The 25,631-nt window shown below is 38.0% G+C and overlaps 2 protein-coding genes across 3 annotated transcripts in view; one reads left to right on the top strand and one right to left on the bottom strand.

Annotated features, from left to right (window-relative positions):
- The window catches only part of LOC128885627 (high-affinity choline transporter 1), a 16,053-nt gene extending 12,605 nt beyond the window's left edge, over positions 1-3,448 (top strand). Inside the window, exons 6-7 of the mRNA XM_054139744.1 lie at positions 800-1,017; positions 1,796-3,448. Of these exons, the coding sequence (XP_053995719.1) occupies positions 800-1,017; positions 1,796-2,512 (935 nt within the window). The 3' untranslated portion in view covers positions 2,513-3,448. The remainder of the gene's footprint in view (positions 1-799; positions 1,018-1,795) is intronic.
- A 12,842-nt stretch (positions 3,449-16,290) lies between these two features.
- On the bottom strand, positions 16,291-25,135 carry LOC128885631 (loricrin-like). 2 transcript variants are annotated; one of them, XM_054139753.1, is made up of 3 exons: positions 24,793-25,135; positions 18,671-19,352; positions 16,291-16,796 (listed from the first exon to the last, which is right to left on the bottom strand). In XM_054139753.1, exons 1-3 carry the CDS (start codon positions 24,872-24,874, stop codon positions 16,433-16,435), a joined length of 1,128 nt encoding a protein of 375 aa, XP_053995728.1. In that variant the 5' UTR covers positions 24,875-25,135; the 3' UTR covers positions 16,291-16,432. The 2 variants fall into 2 exon arrangements, with proteins under 2 accessions (XP_053995728.1, XP_053995726.1); XM_054139751.1 differs by lacking the exon at positions 24,793-25,135 and having other exon boundaries at positions 18,671-20,109.
- Between the last annotated feature and the right edge of the window lie 496 nt (positions 25,136-25,631).

The following is a 25,631-nucleotide window of genomic DNA, read 5'->3' on the forward strand; positions in this document are numbered from 1 at the left end:
TTTTTTGGCTTGGTTTATTAAAGCGCGTAACTGATTTAATCTTCAGTCTTTACATTGGATCCGTATGTCTGTCTTTTCACATACAATTATTTTTAGTTTTTTTAGGAGATATTCGAGTCTAGAGTGTCAATTTATAGTTCTATCAAGCATCTTTTTTTATGATTGAAAATCATTTACGAATAGTATGGGTGCATATCTGAAAAATGTCACACTGACGTAACGATTGATGAGTTATCAAAAGACGATCGATTTTTGGAACAGTCGACAGTATGGGCGCGTGTCTGAAAAATGTCACACTGACGTAACGCTTGATAATAAAGACGTTGGAATAAAATAAATCGCAAAAATGGTTTCGCATGTCTCTTTCCTGTATTGATTTTCAATCACCTGATTCTTACGCTCGTCGTGATATCTGCAAATTTGTTTAATTTATACGGAATTTTTATAAAGGGTTTTGCGTACCTATTTATTCACATTTCAGGAACATACACATTTCTTTTCTGGTAAAAATAATCATAATTAAACGTAGTACAAGTGATCTTGTACAGACCCTCTTGAAACAAGTATCTTCGTGGTTGCCACGATTTTAGGCGTTCTGCTTATCCGAAATGAAAAATCAAGAAACATCTTCGTTAATAATAACGTCGCTATGGCACGAACCAGAATAATTATAAAATATTGATAAATCAAAAAACGGCAAGATTTTAAAGTTTGAATATCCATTTTTTGTATTTTCTTGTCCTTAGTATATTAAAAAAAAATATATAATTACACCAAGAAATGGTAAAATCTGTTGCAGCTTGGAACGAAACAGGATACAAGGGTCCTTATCCTCTCACCGAGGCCGAAACAAGCATGATCCTACCGATGGTTTTGCAGTATTTGACACCAGATTTCGTTTCCTTTTTCGGGTTAGGCGCAGTATCAGCAGCAGTGATGTCTTCGGCAGATAGTAGCATCCTTTCGGCTAGCTCGATGTTCGCCAGAAACGTGTATAAATTGATCTTCCGTCAGAGGGTAAGTTCGTCGCCATTACGTAGATCGTCGTTGCTTTATATTTAACTCCGTGTCGCATCATGCATTCGATTCCTCCACGATCTCGACATCTATCGCTTCAAGCTCGTCGCACGACGAATAGTCATCATCATCGTAACGATCATAACTTTCATTACCATTACCATCGCCACCACCGTGCGTCGAATCGTTCGACGATATCGACCGCTATCACACATTCCTTCAAATCTTACGTTCGTTATCATCACCATCGTCATTAAAACCGTCATCGTACGTATGGTCTCTGAACCAAGATCGCTCACTAAGCTACTCGAATCATCATTCAAGATATCATTGCTCATCACCGCTTCAAGTCACAGTAAACGTAGAAAGCAGTCCCGAGGGTTGCCAACCGCATTTAGATAGGTGTCCTTTAATCAGGACTGCGGGAACGGTATCCGCCAAGATAACGCAAGGATGGAACCCAGCTCCTTCGAACCGTTCCACTTAGCATATGCATGAACGTGGGTGTGAGACTATCGTTCAGGACAGGGGAATACTCGTCGTTGCATTCGTGTTGTCGCTTCGCAATGAAATTTAATTCGCCACCCTCCGACATTCTCCGTTCGCATAAACAAAACCCGCTTCTATCCACGACACTATAATCGTCATCACGTTCCACACGTCTTCGTATATACGCTTGTTGTATCACGCGTTCGCAATTCCGATACGATACCTATCCGACGTCGTAGAATGGAATCGACGCCGGTGGTCTCTACTAGACGTTTACCCCCTTGAACAGGCGTCGGAAATGGAGATCATCTGGGTGATGAGAGCGGGGATAGGCGTGGTCGGCGTGTTGAGCACGGTGATGGCGTTGACGATACCGTCGATCTACGGACTTTGGTCGATGTGCTCGGACCTGGTCTACGTGATACTCTTCCCCCAGCTGTTGATGGTGGTCCACTTCAAAGAGCACTGCAACACTTACGGGAGTCTGTCCGCTTACATAATAGCGTTCATGGTGAGGATCAGCGGCGGCGAGCCGATGATGGGACTTCCCGCGCTGATTCATTATCCGGGGTACGACGAGGAGACGGACACCCAAGGGTTCCCGTTCCGAACGATGGCGATGTTGATGTCGTTGATAACGTTGATAGGCGTGTCGTACGGCACGCAGGTGGCCTTTCTCACCGGCCGACTGGCTCCTGGCTACGATGTCTTCAGGTGTGTCGTTAATATACCGGAGGACGTTGAAAGGGTCGGTCCAGACCCGGCGGAGGGCGAGCAAATGGCTGTATTGGCTGCCGGCGCCGGCAGGCTCTACGGCAGCAAAGACGAATCGAACGGACGAGTCAATCCTGCGCTCGAGCCGGACTACGACATGGAGCCGGGATACAAAGTTCCGGGGGCACCGGAAGGCGTCGTCGGCGGTGGCGGCGGGGGTGGTGCCGGTGTGCAGCTCGTCCCCCATGGACCGAACGTGCCACGACAGCCCCAATCCAGCACCGCGTTCTAATTCCTGGTTCCGTGATCGGATGCTGTGACCAACAATAAACGCGGCGGTGTAGGTCCGTATTATTTTCTCGTTTACCTTTTCGTTTGATCGTCGACACGTTCACCACCGTACAGTCTAACCTTGATATCTCTGCGATTCAAACGTGCTACTCGTCCTGGCACCCTTTAGATTTCAGGCAATCTTTGTCTGGGAGTTGGGTAAATCGACCTACCAAAAGCTGGAAAACGGATTTTTCCCGAAACTGAATCGTTCGAAACAATTTCTCTGTAAAGTATTTCTTATTATTCGAATAATTCGTAATAAAGGGACAATCTTGTGTCTGAAACTTTGATCTCTCAACTAATCCGACGAAGAAATCTCGTGGAATTTTATTCTTCGAGTCGGCGGTGTATAGCAAGCACTGCGAATCCGATATCGGGCCCTCTTAGTACCTCGCAATTTTTTTTATGTACGGCTCGAAAATGTCCCGGAAAGTATGCATTTTAACAGACACTTTTTAAAATTACCACATTCTTCTTAAGAATAAATACAACTTCTTCCTCTTGTTTCGTTTGATTGTGAGATGTAGTATCATATAAGAAAAAGAGAAAGAATATTTTTGATAAATTGAATAGTTATTTTGAATGAAAAACAAAGGTATATATATTTTTTAATAAAATAACATAAATGGAGGGATTGCGATACGTCTTTATACGCGAACGAAGCTGAAAACATTCTCTCTGTGCTACTTTATTACACTCGGAATATACAGTTTTTTGTTCCTGATCAGTACAATACGATCAGTACAATTCTTTTTCTTTCGTTCTGATCATTTTCGAATACAACTTAACGAGGAATCGTTAATGGCCGTAGGATTGAGATTTTTTACTTTTTTCTAACTTTTACATAATTTTTTGGTTAATTTCTTATTGAATTACTTCTCTTTGCACGAACAAATTTTCTATTATATACATTATAATATAATGTACATAAATATATATGTATATATTTTGTACAAAGAGACACAATAAGAAATTAACCAAACAGTTTAAATAACTTTTATACACTAAACAAGTATATAAAGTTCTAAATTATAGAATTTGAGAAAGTAAACCTTAAAAACATTGGTTACTATTCAAGAGAATCTGTACAAATAATAAAAATCACACAAGTATTTCCATTTATACATATCCAAGATGAAACATATTTAAACATGCATTTTCCTTTTTCAAGTATGCCTTGCTCAAAGAATTCATTTTATTGAACTTAATCCCTTGTATACACATTATACAATTGTACGATAATTAAAAAACCGATCTTTTGGCTGTGAGGTACTAAGAGGGTTAAACAATGAAAGGCATTTCTTAGAAAAATGTCTACGACTCAGTTTTTCTTCTTACTGTATACGGGCGACAAGACCTTTCGCTAAAGAGCTAGAAGAATTGATTTCGAATGTGAGGTGGACAGAAAATAAAGTTGTTTAAGACTTGGAATTTAGTGAGATTGAAAACAGAAGTAGTCTCGAAACAAAATTTTGGCCTCGTAGAAATTTTCAAGGCTAGGTATTAGGCTGGCAGTCAACGTGTCGATTCTGTTCCATTTCTCCATTGTACCTGTCACTTCCTCCTCGGTAAGAGATCTGTATCTACTGAAAGAGTATTTTTTCTAGAAAGGTAGACCCAACGAGCGAGGTTTGCAGGGCGACACGAACATTGGTAATGTTTTCCTAATATCCTCATTCCGGTAAGACAGAGATAGAGCAACTGTTCCAGTAATTGAACAATTGGGAACAAATGTTCTATTCCCTTGAAGTTAATTAAAACAACGATTTCCTTCATTCATTTCTATATTTTCATTCTGACAGCATTTCATTCGTATATTTACTTCGTTAAAATAAATAGAAGTGATATACATTTATTTAAAAAAAAAAAAAAAAAAAATATTTCTATTGGAAAGTACCAAGATGTCTCGATAAATGAACTATCGAAATTTACGATGCATCAATGATAGTACTTCGAAAATGTTCTTATCGTCCGCAACCCTTGTTGAAATGAACACATTGCGTGCTAACTATAATTATATTGTCTGTCTACGGAGATTAGGTATTTAAAATAAAATACGTTAAAGATGTTTTACATGTTTACCAATAGCATTAAAAAAATGAAATTTATTAATTTTATTCAAGATTTTTATTAGAAATACTACAATTTCTATGTTTGTTCCCGGACTACGCCGAGATGGCTTGACCAATCGGGATGAAACCTTTTGCATCTTGCAGAGCATGTCTCCCAGTTGGTTCCGCTATCAAGACATTTTGCGATTTGTCATATGTTACCTAATTTTTTCGCAAAAATATCGCAAAAACAGTACCAGTTCGCGTATATTCACGAAACCCCTTACATCTTGCTGCCGGGCAGGTTTTCCCGATGATCACATTCGCAAAAATTTATGAATTTTATTATTGTTCATAATTATCGTTAAAGCAATAGTGCAAAAAACGAATATATAAGAAAGAAGCTACAACGAGTACCTATTAAATTTCAAACGTGTTCCGTTAGGTACAAAAGCGCGCAATGTGTTAGGCCGATCACACACGGCGCAACCCAACCAGTTTCAAATCACTCTGAAAGTACATAGTTGCATGTGATCGTGGATCTAGGTAAAACAAAGACAGTGGAGTAGGTAAAACAAGGACACGCAAACGGTTTGCAACACTAATTTCAAATCGGTTGCGCCGTGTGCGATCGGGCTTAGTCGCCCTTTTATACTATAAAAGATACTCTTTCCAAAGTATCGACCAGAAACGAATGTTGGTTTGTTTTCTCGACATTTGTTTATGTTACTTCGATTGCCCCCCTCGTCCCACGTCCGCAATACTTCGATTCATCTACAATCTACGTCGATTCGCGTTCGTTCGAGGCATTTCGTACGCTCCGTAAAAAAGTAAATAAAAGCACGGCGGAGGGGATGAAACGGACCAAACGCGAACCAAAAACACAGCGCGATACTTTTGAAAATCGAAGTGTCTCGGATAGTCGGGCGAGGCAGTTCCCCGCCTGTACCGCCAATTAGGCCTAGTAATCTCCTTGTTTCCCTTTTTGAGAAATATATATATATATATATAAACAAAAAATGGCGTCCATGTATAATTACTCGCGCGTACGCGGATAATTATACAGGGGCGCGCAATGTATTTAGAGTTTATCAAACCGCTTGAGAGAACTAACGTCGTCTGATGCACGACCGATCTGTTCCCGTTACGTCGAAATATTTCGGATGATCGCGAGTGTTTCGGGGAAAGCACGGAGCTGAATCGATTGTTATACCTCGTTCCGTTAGATATTAGTTCGTGACGAGCGGTTGCGGGTGGACAGGATAGGGTGTATATAGAGGAGCGTCGAGTTTCTAGAACGAGTCGAATTAGGCGGATCACGTTATCATTTGTTAGCCTTCTTCCACAAGATCTGTTCCGCATCCTTCGCCGTTCACGGTCACGAGATAATCGTCGTATGTTAGACGAAAGAGAATTTCGAGAAATCGAGAGGTGGAAGGAAGTAGCGAGACGAGACGCTTTTATACTCGCGATCGATTGTTCTTCCCTTGCTTAATCCGAAAGGATATACGTATAGATGATACACACGGTACACATGGACACGTTCCTTCATACCATAACGAAACGAAGTAACGTTAGACGTTAGGCATTAGATTGTCACGCAACCGTTCGTCGCGTTAGACCGAGACTTTTCGAAGGCTCGCGCGCGTACACGAGTCACCAAACGCGTTTCAGCTTTCTTCGATCCAGACACGCGAACAACTAACACTTTCACGTTTAATCGGCGTTGTAAATATATGGAAACGCGGTGGCGACCGTCGTGAGTAAGTTCCTCAGCGTGTGCGCGGTTATGGCAACGGACACCGCAATTCCACAGCTGCGCGCGTCAATGGTACTCGTTCGATGCTAGTCCATTCATGCGACCGTGAACGATTAACGACGATCATGTTTCAAATGCAGCGAGTAACGTTCGCGTACTTTCCGATCTTTACTATATCGTTTTATAATTTTTATTCGATACGAGAGATAAAGTAATCGAGGTATATCTTGTATCGCCGAATTAATGACGGTATAAAGGCTTCTTTTTTTTTTTTATTGAACAGTATAAAGTTCGTGTATTTAATTCGTTATGGTTTTGTAAAGTGAACATTAACGATGTCTAATTTTTTATGTAAGCATTATCTCGTCACAAGAGATTAATTAATCGAGATGTATGTTGCATTGAATGTATTTCTATGTATTCACGAATATTTAATTCATTTATATATACATGGAGCATAATAATTACATTTAATTTCCAATTGAATAATTTTACTTTAATTTATATTTTAATACTTATATTAATAAGATTAAAAAAATCATTGATGCTTGCTTTAAGCACCGACTTAACGAGAGTATAAGGTTTATGCATATAAATCATAACGTTTCTTATAAAATAAGTCTCGAACGAAACAATGTCCGATTTCGTCGATGCTTCTATTTATCTTTTCTTTCACTCATATTAATTAGAAATTTTTCTTTACGTTACTTACGTTTATATCAAGAGTACATAACTCGATTTTATCTATACTTTACGTTTAATTAGAAACTTAGAAAATTAGAAAGAGAACATATCAAAGTCGCGTTTATTTACAAAAACCAGAACACTAATTAAGAGTTTCGCCAAGCGTTCAAATATCAAAATAATCGTTCTCACGGGAAACATCGTAAATTAGATGAACGAACTTTACACTTTCGATAACTGGACTCGATCATTCTCATCCTTCGTAGCGGCGCAAAGTTATAAACGACGAAGTAAAGAGTGCGGGGCGTTCGAGTTTTAAAGTTGCTCGTTGTAAGTTCCTTAGCGTGTGTGCGGTTATGGCAACGAACACTTCCGTTCCACAGCTGCGTGAATGGTATAAGGGTTTTGTGGAATGCTAGTTCATTCATACGACCATGAACGATTAACTACGATTAGGTTTCAAATACGACGCGTGAGTCAACGGAAGATCTTTCAGACGGATCGGCCGTCGCACAGATTCGTTGTGTTTATTATATAGTATATACATACATATATATATATATATAAATATAAATAAATAAATATACAGTGTATTATATAATCGACGTAATTGGCATTGAATCGAGACGAATGATTTAGCGTTATCAAAGAGGAAGATCGGATCTCTCTATACATATACATATGTACACATTATACATACACACGAGAAGACTAATACCGTAGTTGTTAACATCGCAGATACGAATTATCGCCACCCATTGTTAATTTTTAGGATTTATTTATCCTATCGTTTGAACATAGCAGTGTTCTCGCTGACGTCTCGCGTTAATGTCTATGTAGCAGCGTTATTGCTCATCGTAGTTGCTCATCCCATTGTTCATAGTCGACAGAGACATTGTTCATAGTTTAAAGGTAACAGAGAAATGTAAATGATTCGCGTACGTAATTATTAAACGAGTAGTTCCTACTCACCATCCAAATTTCATCGTTTCGATAGAGAACACGGGAAATACGCGATTAGAGAGTGCGCAGGGATTAGTCAAAATAATATGGGCACTTACGAATTCGATTGTCAAACCTGGTTGCGGTTCTGCGACTACGAAAACGGGATATCTTCGTATTTGGATGGTCCTATCGTTAAGGACCTTGTTATATGTAGATGATCGGTTTTCTATTATTGTTTGCATATTGTTTTTTGAAATGATAATTTACCATTTGTTAAGGCGATAACGCTTGTACACTGAAATGTTCAGTCTTAGTTCAAGAATCGTAAAGATGAGCTATAATATTATTGCTTACGGTTAACTACTTTATTGTGGGAGTAATTGAAAGACGTTTCGATAGGAAAAGTTAGAGAAAATTCCACTGAAAACTGTTTCAAGAAGAAATGATTTCAAAGTTCGTATGGTTTTTATGAACATTTCGAAACGTTTTTCTTTTTATACGGCATTTAATTTTAGGAGCCCCGTTAAAGGGAAATGATGGCTCAATCCCTAACGAATAAAACAATATAGCGTATTTCACACGTGTTCCTAATACTTTGTCTAACTCCTGTGAACGAAACCTTCGAAGTAAGTTCCATTTCTACCGTTTTCGTTAATATTTATTCATGGGATACTCGCGCGCGATCTCGAGATACCAAAGTCACTGACTCTATGGGAAAGATTGTTTTTCATTAGGGACTTGCTTGCAAATATTCTCCATCCATCGTTTTGTGAGAATTAATCCTTTTAGCACCGACCCAAAGAACATGTGGCCGAGCTAAACTAACGCAGTTCGGTATGGTTTCGAAGAATGGTATAAATTTCGTTTAAAACGATAATTACAAAATTTTAAAGTTAACGTGTTGAGGAATAAAATAAAATTAATCATCGACTGAGTATTTCAATATTTGTTGAAAATTATGTACAAAATTCCAATCATAAAATCGTGAATAAAAAGAATGGTCGCTCGAGCACAAGTTGATGCGAAATATAAATTTATTATACAAAACATGGAGAACGTATGTTTAATTCTTTAAATATTATACATACGTATATTGTTTACTACAATATTAGAAGACAGTACTCTTGTTACTTAATTATACATTGCTAGTCAATCGAATTATTCACATTGGAATTATAATGAAACGTCGACGTCAGAAATACGAAGAATTCCAAGTTACTAAACTCTTCCAGAATTCATTTGCAACGATATATAGTCGTCGACATTTTCGTTAATAATTAAAAAACGAAGCACCATCCGACAATTTTCCAAAGGAAATCGTCGTTCAGATTCGTCTCAGCTACCCCCATTTCCGGTTCTCGCACTAATTCTGGGACATATATTGTTTAATATTAGGGGAGACTGCTCTTATTACTTAATTATGCATCACCAGTCGATCGAATTATTCACATTGGAATTATAATGAAACGTCGACGCCAGAAATACGAAGAATTCCGAGTTACTGAACTCTTCCAGAATTCATTTACAACGATGTATCGTCGTCGATATTTTTCCTCGAGTGTAATCGACGACGATATATAATTCTCCAATACCGATAGATAAACATTTATCCACCTGTCGTCACCAAAAGGGTTAATTCGAACAATCAGCGACTCAACGTTGCACGTTGAATTTGTATTTCATTGTTATCGTTCCACCCCACCCTCCCCGCCCTAAAGAACGATGAAAAGTTATCAGTCGTACAACGAACGAAACGCCGTCATCTGGCACGAGAGAGATCAGCAAAGGAGAAGCGAATTCGTTGAACCTGCCAATTTGGAATGATCTTCTTTTTCGTGACGCGGTAGAGGATGAAAGTAACGACGACGTTTCCGGACGGAAGTAGCTTTTTAGCGTGCAACAGTATAGGAGACGTGTCGCTTGTTAAGCTGGGTGCTTTGCGCGACGGCGAAGGTGAAATTACGTTCAGACAGTTGATGACAGAGAGGAGAGAATGTTTTCAGCGCATCACGACGCGGTACGCACACATACAGTCTGTTCAATAACGCCGTGGATGTTTCCTAACAAATCTATTTCTTAGTTGAAACTTTTATACAGATTGCAAATATGTTTAAATCATTGATAAACTTTTCTTTAATAACGAATTCTATTTCTCTCTTTAGCGATTATTCTCTCTCTCTCTCTCTCTTCGCAACTTTTCTCTATATTTTCGAATTCGTCGAATGAATTTTGAGCGTTCGCTATCAGTGTTAAAATTCGCGTTTATGTATCACGATTGAATTGATTCTGAAGACTGGGATGGCCATTCCAACGCATCGATACTATTTCCGACTTCCAACTCGCTGTGAAGACGGCCATCGCGATGCTTTAGATCCTTATCCTTTTGAATTTAATCATTTTTATTGGCGTCCAAAGTGTCGAAACCGCGAACACTGAAAGCGCGAAAAGTAGATTCGTTGTTAAATAACCCTTCAATCATTTTCGCACCGTTTGTGTGTCAATATAAGAAAACAATTTGAAACTGTTTAACTACGTATATTAACGCAATCGTTCCTTCGTCGGGTAATCAGATACTCGAGGCATCGCGTCTATGTTCTTATTGAACGAACTGTAGACGCGCATCTTCCGTTTAGTTTCGTTCGACTGTTCTCGGACAGAAGACTTTCACTCGAGTCGGCCGATCGAACCGTGTTGCCCCGCGGCGACGAGAAGACGAGAGGACGGGAACAACAATTATTGTTATTACATTTCCAGCAAGGCTACTTTATAGCAGGTAACCGCGCGCGGCTATCTCCCTTTTACGACGAGAAACTGAATTAGACGACCGTAAACTGTTTCTTTGTCAGTGACCGAAATTGCACGTTGCGAAGATTGAAGGAACAATTAGTCAGCCAAGGGATAGCGAAATTAAAGATTCCGGGTTCGTTGTATCTCATCGATTTCCAGCTCGTTGCCTGATGAGAGATCTCGATGAGATACCGTGGAAGCTGCACCGCGAAACGACATTGAACCAGTGACGGATTCTATTATAGACCGACGATCGTCGACCATTTTTGACCCTGGCTCCGGAATTCACGAACGATATTCCTTTGCGATGCTCGCGAGGCTTTTACAAGCTATCAATAAAATTACTTGGGAATGGGAGACAGAAATGAATGTATTATCAACCTCTTGCTTATTATTAACTATTATTAACGATTTACTGTAGGATCGTGAATGCCATAATCAGGTATAAAATCCCTCGCGCCTTTTCGTAAGATGTGTCTGACTAGTGCTTTCATATTCTACTAAAATTGGAGTCCTCGAGTCTCGCAGGTTGTTATAGGTTAAAGAGTTAACCTCTTGTTCTACGATTTAAATTCCAATAGCGTGTGCCAGAAAGAATAATTATAAAGAAATCGTGAGTAAACAAGAAGGGTACTTATGAGGAACTTGCGAGAAAAGTGTTCATTTGTTTGTGGAGGCTATCCTTGTACAGTTTCTCATTGCTTATTTCAATAAATCACAAAAACTCAAGTGAAACATATATAAATTAAATGATATATTAAATTAAACAACAAACGATGAGGACTAATAATCGTGGCAGATGTATCACAAAAGGTTTGCTATCTTGATATAGATAATAAATCATATAACATTTAAAATTTAATTTAATTTAATTACAATTACATTTAATTAGATACAGATAAGATTTAATTACAATTTCTGAAGAAATTCAGATCCTCGAAACTCAGTGTCGTTATTTATCAATGATACTAGAAGTACAAATCTTAGTTGCTCTAAACATATATTAACCCATAAATGTCCCAAGTTTCAAACTTGATACCGGACTTTTAAATCGAATTGTAATTGGTTTGTTGCACTTGCAATTGGTTTGTTTTTAATATTTGTCTGTATGTATGTTACCACTGCATAATGTTCCTTTAAACAAAAGTTAAAGAAATAACCGTCAACAATCACACTTATTCAAATAATAAATACATTGATACTGTTCAAAATTTAATTTGGAAAATCAGGCTTCTAAGGGTTAACATAGCTTAATCGAAACTTTACACGAAATATTTTCAATTATTTTGAATCATTTACGAATTTGAATCTGACCGAAAGAACACCAAAAGATTGATTTTCTAATGGATGGGACCTCTATGCATCCACTTTCTTTTATTCGTTACAGAGGTATCGTTGAAACATCCAAAATAACAATCGATAACAAAATAAATCTAAATAACGCACCACGGAGTCATAAGACCAACTCAATGAAACTACCAACTTCAAAAATGATTTCCATCCGTTTGTACATTTTTACCGTTCGAAGTATCGCATTCAAAACACATTCAAGCCTCGCGCAACCAATTAAAGCTCGATTTAAGTAAATATTGAGCGACTCGAAAGAGAAGATCATCCTCGCTCGAATGTCAGGTCACCGCGAATATGGGATCCGTAACTATTTCGTTCGACCATTTATATTTCTACGATCGAGACGACACTTGGTTCGGTACGCCGCGTGAAAGGGAAGGAGAAACTCGTAGCATGTAGATGGATGCTGTTTCGTAGATGAGCCGGTACCAGACTAACCTGACTCACTGTAGCGGCATAAATGTTAATCATAAAGCGGCCACGGACGCTTACATATCAATAAACGCGCATTGCAACCAGCAATGCGACGAGAAACCTATACATATCATGATGCGTGTTCTATATATATATATTAGGTATATTAGCGTGTAAGATAGGAAAGTAAATAAGAACAAAGCGTAATTAAAAGAAAGAAGAGAAGTAAGAGAAATACGACATGTATATAAGTCCTACACACACGCACACAACACACATACACATATATACATAAACATATATAAATATATAGCGTTTATCCTCTCGTCAAAGTGATCGATAGAGTCGTAACTCGGCCGAATTAGAAGAACACCTGAAATTTTCCGAGAAAGAAAGAGTGTTCCACTAATTTCTCTCGCTCGAGTCTATCGTCCAGCGACGCGGCCGGAAATTAACGAACGATACAAGTCTCCCGCGTGTATCGCGAGCGAAACGACGATAAACGCGCACGAACGACGGGCTGCCTGAACGCCGAACGTAAAAGGTTCGATTCGAGTTGGCCGGTAATTGCGAACTTACTAAATAAATTCCATTCTTACGGGATGCTAATGTTCTTCGACTACCCGCCTGCTTCAAAACCGAATCGCGTACCTACTCTTATTGTAACCCCGCGTCCCGATCTCGCGAGCTCCGGGACGTCCTACCTATCGTAGAGTATTATTACGTGTAAAGGTAAACAGAAAACGCCCGATGTACCCCGTAAGAGTATATCCATGTATATGTATTACGAAAGCGTTAACCGGTATTGTATTATACGACATACTATACGTGTATAATTGAGACACTGAACGCGATATGTTGATTGTAAATGTTAAAAATAAACAGCGTACGAAAAAGAAGTGGCAGAATGTTGATTCGGTAACTCGGCGAGGAGGAATGCCGTCGGTGCAGTTGAACGAATCGGAGAGATTACTGCTCGCGTGATTTATGCTTAGAAAAATTCTTTTGGTCAAGTTTGGTTGAGCTTCTGGGATTGCTGGTTATTTAAGACGACATCGTGGCATTCCTGCTCTACGAGAGAGACGAACCTTGTAATTATTTCCTGAACAGGTGTTTTAGTTTAGCGATGATTTAGGAATGATGTAGTACGAACACCCACAATTCGACCTATTTGCTTCCAGTAGTTAAAAATAAAAAAAATGAAAATACAGCGAGTTTGAAGATTGAACGACAGCGGTTGAAAACCCCTTTGCATAAAAAATAAAACGACTCTTATATTTTATATAATATATTTTTTTGTTTTTTGTAGATGATCAATAAATACAGTTCCGCGATCAAACGTATCAATAAACCCTAAGCTGAGAACCGATGTCTTAATATATCTATGTGATCAAACGCAACAGTAAATCCAAAACTGAAATTAGAAAAGTCCTCGTTTAATTCTTTATTCTTGATCCTTTCAATTTGTTATTTCCGTTCGATCACAGGATTTTTCAGCAAAAAGGAATGATTTTGTAATAATTTTCATATCTTGGCATTCAGTTGACTCCGCCATTGCATTGAATCGTATTACTAGATCACTGGATTTTAAAATCGACGTTTTGTTGCATTTCTCAAAAGATAAACATTTCCAAAATGTTGCGTAAAATTTAATAAAGTATACTTATAATTTGCCATACTTTCTTTATAAACATTTTTTTAGCTTACTTCTCGTAAAAATGGTTTTACAGTGATTCACCCCCTTAACCCAAAAAACAAGAGCACCCCTTTAAAAGAGTGGCTAATACTTATGAATGATTGAAAATTTAGCGAATACATGGCCCGTGACACAAATCCGTGATGCAACTGTCGAGATGGTCATCTGCAAGAATGTTTCTGTATTTGTTATTCGCTAATTTCGTAACTGGCTACTTGCACAGGTAGGTAAAAGAAATTGCCGATGTCTTCACCTATAATGCAACGCAAACAAGGTATGAATATTTATTTGTTGAGATAGGAGTTTAAGCGTTGCATTCAGTTTCTCCACAATTTGCTTGTGATTAGCGTAACATCGAGTTTGAGATTTAATGGTTACTTTCTGTGGGGTACATTAAGGGGGTAAATAGGTTTAATAAGGACTATGCTTTTTTAGCGATTTGCATGAATTTTTTTAGCAAGAAAGGAATGTATATAATTTAATGAAACTTTAAGAATATTTTATACATGTATTCGAGTAAATATTGTAATATTTGGGACGTATCTCCTTGGAAAATATGGAAGATATCAGGAGGTCACCGATCGGGGGTCAGTTAGGATTAAAATATCTCCTAAACTAATGATTTCTTTGCACATATAGATTCATACCTTTTTGTAAAGGATATGAAGGAGCATCAACTGATGCAACAACAAATATATGATTCCATTCAAAAAAACATTGGTGGCCTTAGTTAGTATGTTCTCTACACGTCCACCAAAAAAAAAAAAAAAAAAAAAAATGTACTATCAGAATGTGCCCCTCTCAAAACTATTCAACTTTCATCTGAAATATTGTTTGCTAACGCCATAAATAATAACAACGTAATTCCAGATGGCAAAATATGACACCCTGTGTAATAATAACGAACCTTTGTATACTACAGGAAATTTTGATCTTAGTACGAGGTGTATCAAGATGATTTATTTTTTTTTATCTCATTCTACGTTAATAATAATAATAATAATAATAATAATAGTAATAATAAAAGAGATGGAGTATAACTAGTTTACACGAAACGATGAGACTTCTAATAGTCGATCCATAAACACACAAAAATAAAATATGTCGGTTTTTTTCAGTAACATATGTCTTCAAAAGATTTTAAAAAACTGTTGACGCTACATTCGCATATATCTGTACGTGATGCGAATGGGTTGTTGAGATAGTATAATATATCAGAGGTGTCGTCAATATTTCGTCTAGCGGTATGTACGAAGAGTGGAAAAGCAAATGGGTCAGGACACACGATTTTCCGTCGCGGGTGTATCGACGTGTACGTCGTAGGTCCTCGCATCGATAGGCGTTTTTAGCTAGGTTACAACAGAAATAGCTAGAGCTCTTACTTATTCATACCTTCCTGCCATTCGAGCCCGGAGAATCGATAAATCGACCGACTGGCTACGTTGCCCAACTAACCTTACGCCGTGCCCCTTCGTCTTACTTCTATAGTTACCTAATGATCTTTATTCTGGTTTCGAAGGGTAGGTTGCGTCCGAATAAACTCTTTCCCGGGGATTAAGTTTCCTCGTGTTTTTTTTTTTTTTTTAGCGTAGCAGTTTTATTAGTACAAAAAGCATTTTTTACAAAATAAATAAGTTACAGGCTCTGAATGAGGAGTGAACTTTTTTGTCTCTCTTTCCCTCCCTCGCGATTCCTCGCCTCCTTTCAGCGGTTTTCGCAGGTGAAATTTCTTCCTTCCGATTCGACGACGAATGTTAATAACGGCAGACGTCTTCCCGCGAGCGTGTATTGCGATCAATCAAGAAACAGCGAAGCATCGTTCTTATTCCTTTCTACGTTTCTACCGTGTTCCGTTCTTTCGTCGGTTCGCGGGAATGCGTCTGGCCTGGCAAACGTTCCGGTTTCCTTTCAACAGCGGCCGCGTTGCTGTTAAACATTAATGCGAATCCTGGATGCTCGGTGGATGGTTTCGAATTCGCGGGAGCGACCTTTGATTCCGCTTCGCGCATCTTCGTTCCGGCAGTAGACGTTTCGTTGGACCGACAGTTCTTAGCCTTCAGAATAATTTTACCGTGTTTGAGTCGCAGCGTGGAGGTTTCCGAGTCATTCGAGTCCCTTTGCTTGGTCCGATGATACTCAATTACAGGTGAAACAAGCTCGAAGGTCCTCGCGCGAGGCGAACGGTTCCCGCGATTAATATTGATAACCTCCGTTGCTGGCATAGCTCTGACCACCTCCACCATTTCCACCGCCGGAGTAACCACCGCCGCCTCCCGAGTAACCACCTCCACCACCGGAGTAACCACCTCCACCTCCGGAATAACCGCCTCCATTTCCTCCAGAATAACCACCTCCGCCTCCTCCAGAGTAGCCACCTCCGCCTCCTCCAGAGTAGCCGCCACTACCTCCTCCAGAGTAGCCGCCACTGCCTCCTCCAGAGTAGCCGCCACTGCCTCCTCCAGAGTAGCCACCGCCGCCCGAGTAGCCACCACCTCCGGAATAACCGCCTCCGTTTCCTCCAGAGTAACCACCGCCGCCTCCAGAATATCCGCCGGACCTGAAATGGTACCGTAAACTATCTCAATAAACGTCATTAAAATTGTAGCCCATGCAAAGTTAACGATGGAGTAATTTTAAAAAGGAGTTCGACGTACATGAATCAAATTTACCTGCTTGGTAATTCTAGTGTTAATGTTTAGATATACAGCGTGTCCTAGAATTAGTGTAAGAATTCTGAACCACAATTTCCTTTGCGAAAATGTCAGATAGTTCTTGGTTTTTGAATTATTAACAAAAAACCACCGACCAATCGCAGCGCACGAGTAGCGCGCGCTCAGTCGCGAGAGCATAGATTCGAGCCAGGATTGGCTGGTTACTTCAGGTCGGGGAGTAGCCAGCTGAGCGCGCGATAATCGGACCCTGTGATTGGTCGGTGCTTTTTCATTAATAATTCAAAAACGAAGCACTATCCCATATTTTTGCAAAGGAAATTGTGGCTCAGAATCATCCCAACTTGTTTGTTCCTCCCATTTCCGGTTCTTACACTAAGTCTGAGACACCCTGTATATGGATAAACATTGTACTGTAAGCAACTTTTTTATAACGAAGAGAATCTTAATTAGAAAATCTTAATTTAAATACATCTGCAGTAATTATTAACACGTTGCGTACGAGTCACGAGATATTTCGTATAAAGCAAATTAAACTTTGAGCCTCGTTGATTTGATAAAAATTAGATACAGTTTCAAATTATGTCGAATACCATTGCATACAGGAGAAAATTCACCAGATATACTCTGAAGCAATATTGGATTTTGTAAAGTAAATAGAAATTGTTCTATTTAATTTGATATGTAACTATGAGCTTATATAGAAAGAAACTTCAACTTAGAAGAAGACTAGTGTAAAGCAAGTAATTTGATTGATACTTTAACTATCTATCAGCTTATACAGAAAGAAACTGCAATTTAGAAAAGGATATATTTATTTACGCTGACATTAACTTTTGCATACTGTTATTAGGTATGTCAATAGCCTTGTCAACTTTCTCAAATTGACCATTATAACCAACACAATTAATTAGTTCAGGTAGGTAAACGCTACAATTGAAAAGTCTATTAATAGGCTCTCGATAGATAATGTGTCAATGCAAAATAAATAATAGCTAAATTCTAAACAAGCCTACATAATAAACACGTATATACAAAATACATAATAATCTTCGAAGAATATTTTACAAATATGAATTGAGAAAAGTGCACGTATCCATTGCACAAATATCTTTGGAATTACATTGAATGAGTACGTTTGTTCAGACTGTATATAATTAACCAAAATACTAATTACAAAATTCTAAGTTAAATTCTAAACAAGCCTACATAACAAACACGTATATACAAAATACATAATAGTCATTGAAGAATATTTTACAAATATGAATTGAGAAAAGTGCACGTATCCATTGCACAAATATCTTTGGAATTACATTGAATGAGTACGTTTGCTCAGACTGTATATAATTAACCAAAATACTAATTACAAAATTCTAAGCTAAATTCTAAACAAGCCTACGTAATAAACACGTATATACAAAATACATAAGAATCATTGAAGAATATTTTACAAATGCGAATTAGAAAAAGTGCACGTATCCATTGCACAAATACCTTTGAAACTACATCGAATGAGCATGTTACAGACTGTACATAATTAACCAAAATACTAATTACAACACAGCATCGCGTCTTCCTGAAATCGTACTCAATATTCCCAAAGAAAACGTAATTTTTCTTGCTGCATCTAATCAATTTAGTCGCATCTAATTGCCAAGCTATGCGATAAAGAAGGATCGAACATTCAAAAGGGTGCGATTTCCTCGTTCCTAGTTTAAACCATTGAAAAAAAGTAAAGTAATATCGTGTATTTTTTTACCCTCCGAAACTGCCACCACCGGTGCTAGGTGTACCGTAACTCGAAGATGGTCTTGAGTATCCACCACCGCCGCCGCCGCCAGTCGGTGCACCATAGCTGCCGGACGGGCCAGAGCTCGGTGCCCCGTAAGAAGAGGATGGTCTTCCACCACCGTTTCCACCTCCACGCGACGGTGCACCATAGTTCGACGAAGGAGCTCCACCGGAGTAACCGCCGCCACCTCCGGAGGTAGGAGCGCCATAGTTACTGGAAGGTCTTCCACCTCCGAATCCACCGCCACCTCCACCGAATCCACCGCCACCGCCTCCTGACGGGGCACCATAATTGCTCGAGGGTCTGCCACCTCCATTCGGTGCTCCATAGTTGCTGGACGGAGGCGAGTATCCGCCACCACCCCCGCCGCTGCCACCGCCGCCGAATCCTGGTGTGCCATAATTAGACGATGGTACACCACCTCCGCCGCCTCCGTTGTATCCTCCGCCACCTCCGCCACCTCCGTTGTATCCTCCGCCGCCGCCGCTCGGTGCTCCGTAGTTGGAGGATGGACGACCACCGCCGCCGCTAGGTGCACCATAAGAAGACGATGGGGATCCACCGGAGTAACCTCCGCTTCCGCCACCTCCTCCTAGATTCGGTGTGCCATAGCTCGTTGATGGTGGTAAGTAGCTACCCGAGACTGGCGCTGTAAATGTAATCGGAATGTGGTTTTTAGATTTTTTAATTGTATCGTAACTGAGTGATGTGTGCCATTGAAATGATATTTTACTCAAAAAATTGTACTGTTGCGAATGTTTACATTGCATCTTTTAATTCCCTTCCGGTTCAACTAGTCAACTATTAATACCAAAGCATTAATATTAGACGTTCGATTTGTTTTTTCATTTGTCTTTATACATTTTTTTTTTGCAGAAACGTATTTAAAATATTTTCTCATTTGATTATGTAGAAGAATTTTTTTGGAGTATTTTTAAGCCTTTACTATCTTTATTTAACGGTAAAGTCAGAAATTATTACGTATTGTCTGTGTGAAAAATATATAGCTTCATACAATATATGACAAAATACCAAATCGATACAAAAATAATGATTTCGTCGTGTATATGCCATTTCAATATTCCCGAAAATGTAACAGTGACTTATAAATAAAGATAGACAAGATTGGAAAATTCTTGACAATTTTTAAGTATTCTAACATGAGATAGTTTATTTTAAGGTACCTAATTATTGCTTTCCAACAGCGAATCGTTGAATTGTGTCACTTTTCTAGCAGATGTTTATTATATTATTACTTTATAATTTGCAATTAGAAGTGCAATTAGAAGTATTTATTCTGTTAACTCTGAAATTTATACCTCTGTTACATTACGATATCGCTCAGAAATTTTGTATATATCATTTTATATCGCTGTAATGAACTTTTCAAAATTTTAAAATCATTATTTGTTCTTCTCCGCAGTCCCGCATATCTACATTTGGTTCTTAGGTTAAAATGACATTTGAGAAGAAGAAAGTTGGATTGATGTCTTGCTATTGTGAGCCCCGGAGAATCTCGAGTTTATAGTGTCAGGTGGTATAACGTTAATAAGATCAACGGACACTGTGTCTCTTTGTCTCTCCCCGTCGTTACTCGATGAAAGTGTAGGATGTCCTTAAATGACTGCGCCTCCGTGATTGCTCTGTGTAACCGCAGTTTGTGACTTCACGCAGCCGTCTCCTCAAATTGGTTGGGATATCTCTACTTTAGAAACGGTGGAGGTCAAGAGCCACGATCTATTCGCATTGTCTTTAATAAAGCTCGTAGCTGAATTCTTCTTTGATTGTTCTTTACTGCAATTGCACGTATTCCCGGAATAGTATTTACAATCAAATATCCAAGACTTCAAGGTCTGGTCAATTAAATCCAATCGTTTTGCTTTCAATACTTATTATGAGATAAATAAAACAATGCTGAATATAAGTTGCAGCTGTCTATCACATTTAATAACATTTACAATCAAATATCTAAGAATCGAAAATTTACTTCTTGGTTAAATCCAATTATATTATTTTGTATATTTTTAATGGAATAAATAAAACAACGCTGAACGCAAGTTGTATATGTCTAATGCATTCGATAGTCTTTACAATAAAATACCTAAAACGCAATAATTTATTATTATAATTGGTTAAATCGAATTATTTTATTAATATTTTTGATGGTATAAATAAAACAATGTCTAACACAAGCTGTATCATTGTATCATGGTCTTCGTCTTGAATGAAATTGTTATGAAATAATTTAAACAATATTTCACGAAAGCTGTGCATGTCTTACTATATTCAAAACATCCACAGTAATGGATAATTAATTTCATTAATTTATACAAAATTTCTTTTACGCAGCTCATATTACAATAAGTAAATTTAATTAATAATACATGATCCAATACTAAATTTCTTGTAAGACATTGCATAATAAATCATGTCCGTTAACGTTACTTACGTAATGTGTAATTTTGATAATTAATTAGTTAGTACTTAGAAAGTACTTACGTAGTCCCTGAGAATTTTATTATAACAAAATTTCACTCTTCTTCGGTAAAGTAAATTATATTACCGTGAAACCGTAAGTAGATCGTAACGATTTCCATCGAGAAACTTGGTTGGTTCATGCAACATAATTGTTTATGAATTTAACAGGTTCGTCGCGACATTAGAATAGCAATTAGATTCATAGTTTCGTCATCGTAGAAAAATATTACTTTTAGAAGATTTATTTCCAAATGACTTTCGAATGATATATTGTTGAATCGACTAAATAAGAAGCAAGTAATCCACTTTGCTCATTAATCTTGGCCTGTATACTTCTAAAACAGTGCCTCGAATATTTAATTGACGATGTTTAATCACATTGTCCGTCCAGATATGTCACACGCTTTCTTCTTCATCTTAATGTATCGTACATTTTTATGATTCATGTTTATATATATTATGCATACTTTTTATCTCCGTGTATTCTATCCAACGTGAGAATTTTCTAATTGGTTCATTGCACGTAAATTTTGTAACAATTTCGAAAAGAATCGCTTTCAAATCCTTTCTATTCGCCTGTAGCCTACTTTGCCCGTCGAGGGAAGTTAATTTAGAAAATCGTAACGCAATTATGAACAATGATCAAAGATTTCATCTAAGATTTCCATTGAATCATCGATAAATGTACAAATTTTGTTTCCTGTTCAATTATGTTGAAATCTCAACAAAGAAATCTTTGCTTTCCGTTTCTTAATTTCCAACCATAGCAACGAAGTATAATCTTTACGTAATTGAAACGTAAAAATAAATTTTCAAATATTATTTTCCATTTGTAATTTTAGTTCTTTCCTTGCAAGAAATACTTACATCTTTTAAATATCAATTTTAATAAATACTATTTACATTACCATTCGGTAAATACAATGTTCTATTTATAGGTGTTGGATACGAAATTAAAACCAAATGTTTAAAACATAAAACAGACACCTTGTTTGCGATTATAAAATAGAAATCTTTTAATTCATTTTACACACGTGTGTACTCGTTGTAAAATGTATGCCAGATTATAGGATACGGAGTTGGTTTACATATCGGGGCATCACTCTGCTACGTGCAATTTCGTTTAAACAACCTCGCCGATAATTCACGACATTCCGTCGTTTGAATATTTCATTTTCGCTTCCTGGAACTGTCGCGAGCGATTTCTACTTTTTTTTTTCTCGCGTCCTGATTTTTCAATTTCGCGTCCGATTTTCATTCACCCGGCGGATGCACGCCGCTAAAGTGAAACTTATCGTAGCGCAATCGCGTGAAATTCGCTCGGCTTAACGTGTGAGAGTATAAAGTGATAGTTCCTCTTGGTCTCTCTATGCAGTGCGGGTCATCGGTATCACGTATTATCCCCGATTGCTTTTTAAAACTTTCTATTTCTCCCGCGGAACTCGTCATTTCCATACGTTTTGATAAACAATTATCCTATTAATCTGCCGAAGAAGATGGAAAGACCGCCTATCTCGCTGCATACCGCTTCATGGGATTGAGAGTAACCATCTCCATCGAGAAGATTGACCGATTTACGCGACACAATTAATTTTTTCATTTATCAGACTGTTTGTGACGCTAAAATAGAAATTACATCCATAATTTCGTCGTCGTAGAAAGGTATCACTTTTAAAATATTTCTTTTTAAATTTTCTTTTTGGATGACATGTTGAATTGGTTGAATACGAAGTCGTGATAGTTAAGACTACTATGAATTAAGTAAGTAACGGAAATTAAAAATTTTTTAATTTTGAAAGTAAAAAAAAGTAAAAAGTAAAATTTGTATTTTCTTAAATATACTTTATTTTACTTGCTATTAATTTATTACTAAAATAGAATACTAAAATAGAAATTGCATCCATAATCACGTCAGAAAGGTATCACTTATAAAATATTTATTCTTAAATTTTTTTGTCGGATGACACATTCTTAAATTGGCTAAATGAAAAGTCATTGTAATTGAGACTACTATGAATATCTTCAGTAAACATTGAACATTTTAAATCTTTACATTTTTAAATCTTTGTATTCTCTTAAATATAATAACTACTTGCTATTAATTTATAATTTGATATTATTATAATTTTATGCTTGGAATACATACTTGTAGAATATAAATCGTTGCACGTGTAAATGTAAATCTATTTTAAGACGAGAGAAAGAATGAATGTGTCAGAAGAAAAGAATTTACAAGATGAAAGAACCGTACTCACGATGTTTATTTCTGCGATGCAAACGAACTTTATGTTTTGTTATTTGTGTCACTATCAGTGCCAGGAATCGACACGCAGGTTCTAACGTAAAAGCGCTTAGCACTTTCCCTTCCTGCGTTTCCTTGCGACGATGATTCTTAATTGTTAAACCCATCGTTGTCGCGAGTTTATAGTCGTAGTAATCCAACTATTATCAACGAAATAAAGTAGCTGTTTCTATGAATAATTTCTTATGTTGGGACCCGAAACATTATTTTCAGACGCTGTAAAAGTCCTCATCGGATGATTTGAACGAGTCTTTGGGAAACTGTCTCTTTCCAATTCTTTCAATGAAAAAAATGCTAACCTCAATGAGACAATCCTTTGAGTGTTATGGATACATACACTATTGAAGAAATTCGTCTAAATTAAACGGCGGAGTTGATGTTTCCAAATAAATGTAATTCAACTTTTCCACTCACACATACATATACATTCTCTTAAAACTTTTTTAATGACCATAATACGACAATATTATTACAAAACTTATTACATTGGCACATAAGAGAACAATAGCTATCCAACGTCTCCAAACGAACTTCTGGATAGACAAATTTCTTATACAATTATATAAAATTAAATTACATTAAATATAACATATAACGAAAAATTTATTTGGAAACATCCACGGAAAACTCGAAGACTTCTTCCATGTTACCATTTTCCAAGACTACACGTTAGTTCATTCCCGAAACACGTCTCCTATTATAGGGTTATTCGGAAAGTCCATGACGAATTTTGGTAGGTGGTACAGGTCTGAATATATCGAAGTGGTTGAAAACAAATAACACGCGTACCCTTAAAAGTTGGAAAGGTTGTGGAACAAAATGGCACCTATGTAATTCAATAAATATATATTGAAATTCAAACGTGTTTTTGAAGTTTTCTTAGAAATTGCCACGAACTTTCCGGACAATCTAATATAATATTCTTTCATGATATAATTAATGTTCGTGTTGGAATGCAACGATTGCCGCTTTCGGGCCTTGAGGAAAAGGGTCTGTTTTTCCTTAAAGCAGAAGAGGGGTGGGGTCCTAGCAGGGACAGAAAGCAACGATCCCCAGTCCGTAGAAACAAGTCAAATGGTAAGGGTCGTCGTGAATTTCGGACACCTTTCCTTTAACATTATTATATACGTTGTAATTCTTCAGAAAATAAAGTTTATAAAAATACAATTTCTAACAGTTCGAATCGTAACCACACGGTCCGTGAACTACACCGATCGGTCAGTTCAGCACTGAAAGGGTTGATGTCGTCCCGCGACCCGAGCTACTCACTCGTTGAAGGGATGAGGAGCGTTAATTTGTAATTCCTTACCCTCGGCGTGGATTGGCTGCAGGAGCAGAGCCGTGGCGAGCACGGTCGCTGCCAGGGGGGCCCAGCTTTTCGCGGGCCTCATGCTCCCTGATGTGGGTCGGTCGACGAAGCTTCTAAGTGCGGCCGACGCTTATTCACATGCACGAACTCTCCTTCCACCCCGAGAGGACGTTCTCGGTACGATCGCGCGTGTTTACGTTGGATGGGAATTTATTCGAGGTAACGATGTCAAACTTTACGATTAATGTGTAGGCGCGGAGCCGACGTGGCCTGCTCGACGCATCCGTGAGATTTCGTCTAACGTGCTTCAAACACCGTCGATCTCGCTTATATAGTTGGCCGTCTTTCGGAGAAAGTCTTCGCGGGAGTGCAAGAGGATGCTACCAGGCAGGCGAGACATCTTGGTGAACGAAGGGGGGCGAGTGTGGGGTGAATCACAGGGGGGGAGAATCGCGCAGGAGGGGATCTCGGATCTCGGAGGATCGACAGGAGATGCGTTGTTGTTGACCCTGGTCAGAATGTGAAAAGGGTCTCCGGTATAGAGCTTCTAAAAAATCTATTCGAAAAATAAATAGGGATATGAAAGAAAATCTACTTTGACATTATCTTTCTCAAACGCGACGATGTACGTAACAAGATTCAATGTTAACACGTTGATCGCCACGTCACCCATATATGGGTGACAGTGCTTTTCACTGAAGAAGTGAAAAAATTAATTTTGAAAGTCAAGCATGATAGGAAATGAATTTGTATGAAATTCATGAATTTTGACGAAGTTACAAAAATAAATACCGCGATAAACGTTTGATTGTGTAGTTTCAAATAGTTTAAATAATATT

The sequence above is a fragment of the Hylaeus anthracinus genome, unplaced genomic scaffold (genome assembly GCF_026225885.1).
Source record: "Hylaeus anthracinus isolate JK02 unplaced genomic scaffold, UHH_iyHylAnth1.0_haploid 11981, whole genome shotgun sequence".
NCBI classification, from domain to species: domain Eukaryota; kingdom Metazoa; phylum Arthropoda; class Insecta; order Hymenoptera; family Colletidae; genus Hylaeus; species Hylaeus anthracinus.

What these genes read in the sequence shown, in the direction of transcription:
- LOC128885631 (XM_054139751.1), bottom strand. Translation starts at nt 19,473, where the DNA reads ATGCAATGTAAACATTCGCAACAGTACAATTTTTTGAGTAAAATATCA. An exon ending in GGTGGTGGCAGTTTCGGAGG is followed by an intron (nt 16,797 to 18,670) that starts GTAAAAAAATAC and finishes GTACCATTTCAG; the next exon opens with GTCCGGCGGATATTCTGGAG.